Source organism: Corvus hawaiiensis, chromosome 4, assembly GCF_020740725.1.
Source record: "Corvus hawaiiensis isolate bCorHaw1 chromosome 4, bCorHaw1.pri.cur, whole genome shotgun sequence".
In the NCBI taxonomy this organism is placed as follows: domain Eukaryota; kingdom Metazoa; phylum Chordata; class Aves; order Passeriformes; family Corvidae; genus Corvus; species Corvus hawaiiensis.
Genome location: NC_063216.1, coordinates 44507871 through 44511057, shown reverse-complemented (window position 1 = coordinate 44511057; position 3187 = coordinate 44507871). Strand labels below are relative to the sequence as shown.

At 48.4% G+C, this 3187-nt stretch overlaps 1 protein-coding gene across 1 annotated transcript; it reads right to left on the bottom strand.

Moving 5' to 3' along the window:
- Positions 1–755: 755 nt before the first annotated feature.
- LRRC10 (leucine rich repeat containing 10) lies at positions 756–2414 on the bottom strand. The gene has a single exon (XM_048302018.1). It carries the CDS (start codon positions 2333–2335, stop codon positions 1499–1501), a length of 837 nt encoding a protein of 278 aa, XP_048157975.1. The 5' UTR covers positions 2336–2414; the 3' UTR covers positions 756–1498.
- Between the last annotated feature and the right edge of the window lie 773 nt (positions 2415–3187).

The following is a 3187-nucleotide window of genomic DNA, read 5'->3' as shown; positions in this document are numbered from 1 at the left end:
TCCCCATCCCCTCAGCTGAAGACAGTACCAGCTCAGTTTTATGGGATATAAAACATTGACCTTGGATATTAAAAAAGCTTTGTTCTACTTTTCTTTTTGTAGGAAGAAATTGTTTGAACAAGACTAGATAAAGAATTTGCTGTTAATTCCAAAGAAGGATGGTTTAACTTGGCAAGATGCTAGTATACTTTAATTTGACTAGTAGCACACTACATGGGTGCCAGCCAGATCCAAATTTGGACTTCATTTAACAAGACAACACGTGCTAGCAGAGTCTATATATTCCCAGATAATTTTTCAAGCATGTAGATGACTTTAAGCAGTCATGAACTGGCATGGAATCAAATCTTTTCTGGGAAGTCAACTGCTGCTTCTGCAGGCTGCACTGCTGAGACAGTTCTACTAGAAGAGCGTGCTGCCACGGCTCTCCACCCTTTTAAAACAGCTGTCTTTCATCTAATTCAACCATGCTATGGAGTCTAAAGTTTAAAATGTCACTTTGAGACAGATTTCTGTTACTCAATTAAAGCAAAGCTTAAAAAAAAGGGCATTTTTAGGGGGATCTGGGCTGGTCCAAGCTGCAAGCTTGAGAAATACACAGCTGAAATCAGTTGAGTAAAGTTTGCCTCACCTTCAGATTATGTGCAAGCCTGTAGTGACAGGCTTACAGCCCTGGATTTTATTCATGCAAGTTTACCTTTGCAATTCTTGTAGCTTTTCCTTTTCAGTTAGGCTTTGATTTTCTTCTTTGCTCCTGCATGAAAACTTGTCCTGTACAGCTGCCCTTAGAGGCAGTGTTGTCAGTAACAAAACCCAGCAGTAAAGCCTACAGCTCTCCTCACCATCGTTTGAAATGCTGTTTGGCAGTACTCAAACAGTACCAAGAACTATTGCAGGAAGAAGGCAGCAGCAAAGGAGGAGAGCCCCCTTTTCATACATGCTGTTTCCTTGAAAGTGCAGCCAGGACTCTGCTACCACTTTGCACGCGTCAGACAGGGGAACCTTCAAGGTGTTGCTGCATTTCAGATAAGTAATTTGGGACAAATGCTGTGGGTTGCTTTAGAGCTGTGGGTCTCAGCAGTGACCATCTTGAACAGTAGCTTCCAGCTGAGCTGGGACACCTCAGCAAGGTGGAAGGGAGAAGAGTGAGCCCACAGGTGAAGAGCAGCAAGTCCATATGTGCTCCATGCAATCTACCCATAGAAAACAGCTAGACTGAGTCTTCATCTCTGCTGTGAACTCTGAGTGGTCCCAGCATGGGGGGAGCGGGAAAGAGAAGAAGTCTGTTCTAGGAAGAGTGCTGGGTGGTGCACAAAGACAGGTACAAGATGGGTCTGTACAAGAGTTTTGCTGTCACATTATCTCCAAGCTGGTGCACATACTCCTGATGACTGCCAGGTGGTGTGGTGATCCCTGGACACCAGCAAGCAAGGGCGAGGTAGAGGTTGGGCAGTGGCGTGAGTGCACTGCCACCTTGGGCAAAAGGAGCAATTGAGCATCAGCAGGGCTCAGCTTCTGGCTCGGTCTTGGCGGCAGGAGGTAGCAATGGTTTCTCGTCGAGCGTGATTTCTATCACCGCCCCGGATCGCTTGCGGGGCTCAGGGGTCTCCTCTGACCATCTCCCCACCCTGCGCACCCCTTTGGCCACTTTGGGTGCGTTCCTGCAGGGGTTGTGGTCGTAGATCACCAGCTTCAGGCCAGGGAGGTGAGCTAGGCTGGGGAAGAACCGGATGGAATTGCGATCCACGTCGATCACCTCCAGGAAGGGCATGTCCAGGAGCACGGGAGGGAACTCGGACAGCAGGTTTCCTGACAGCCAGATGGTGCGCAGCTCCTGCAGGCACTGCAGCTGGGGAGGGAGCGTGCGCAGGGCGTTGGAGCCGGCATGCAGGGTCTTGAGCAGTCTGAGCTCACACACCACTTCGGGCAGGTACTGCAGGCAGTTGGACTCGATCCAGAGGGTCTTGAGGTTCTGCAGGAGTCGGAGCTCGAGGGGCAGGCTGCAGAGCTTGTTGTTGCCCAGGTAGAGGATGCACAGCTGCTTCAGCGTGCACACAACTAGGGGCAGTGCTTTGAAGTTGTTGAAGTCCAGTGCCAAGATCTGCAGGTTTTGCAGCTGCTCCAGCTCCGGGGGCAGATGGTTAAGGTTGTTGTCACTCAGGTACAGCTTAACCAGTTCCCTAAAAGAGCAAATATGCACAGGCAGCTGCCTCATCTGCCTGCCACTCAGATCCACCATTTTATCCACTGGCATCTCTTCTAGGTCTTCTAGGAGGTACTTCTGGCACTTGTTAGAGGGCACAAAAGCAGCTATGGCTTTCAGACTGTTGCCCATCCTGGGATTTTGTTTTGGGATGGCCGGGACTTCGAGGGACGGAGAGGCCCGCCTTGTTCTTCTCCTGCTGCGCACTGGCCTGTTGGTAACTCATTCTTCCCAATATAAGGCTCTGTTTACATGGCAGCAGCCTTTAATCTCAAGGGCTCTGAAATGTTTCTGATAACTGAGTGTTTGGTGACGGGGATTATAGACAGGGCGACTCAGGGCCCAGGTCTCCCTCTCTCACTCACACTCCCACTTGCTCACCCCTCCCCAAAACATTCCTTCTTGCCTCTTCTTGCACACTGTAAATGTTCTCTGATTTTGCCCCAAACAAAATCAGGGTCACGCCAGTGCCCCAGCCCCTCACCTCTTGCTTGCAGCCGCACTGTCTGTGTAGCCAATGCAGGCAGCAGGGATGGGCTTGGGAAACTAAACACTACAGCAGACCAAATTTTTAAGCTCAGATGTTTAACTTTCATGAAACTTTCAGCAGAAATGTCAGATATAATCAAATAGTGATTTAAAATAACTGTCAAGACTTGACTGACTTTCAAGATGAGTGGCACTTTCAGGATGTATTTTGAAAGGTGCCAAATACTTGGATTTCAGAGTGTAACTTGCCACCCAATACCTATTTTAAAGCTTTAACACAAATACTTGGCAAATTGCTATCTTGAGCCATTCTACTATTTATATTCCTAGTTTAATGGTATTTATTATAGCCTCTGGCACTCTTGGCTGTGTAGGGCCTTTTTCATTACATTATGTTTTACTCCTTGTCTGAATCCCAATGTAATGTGCTATCACAAACTGCCAAGGCTGTTCTCCATTCACCTTCCAACTGTGCTACTGCAGTTCCCGTGTCTG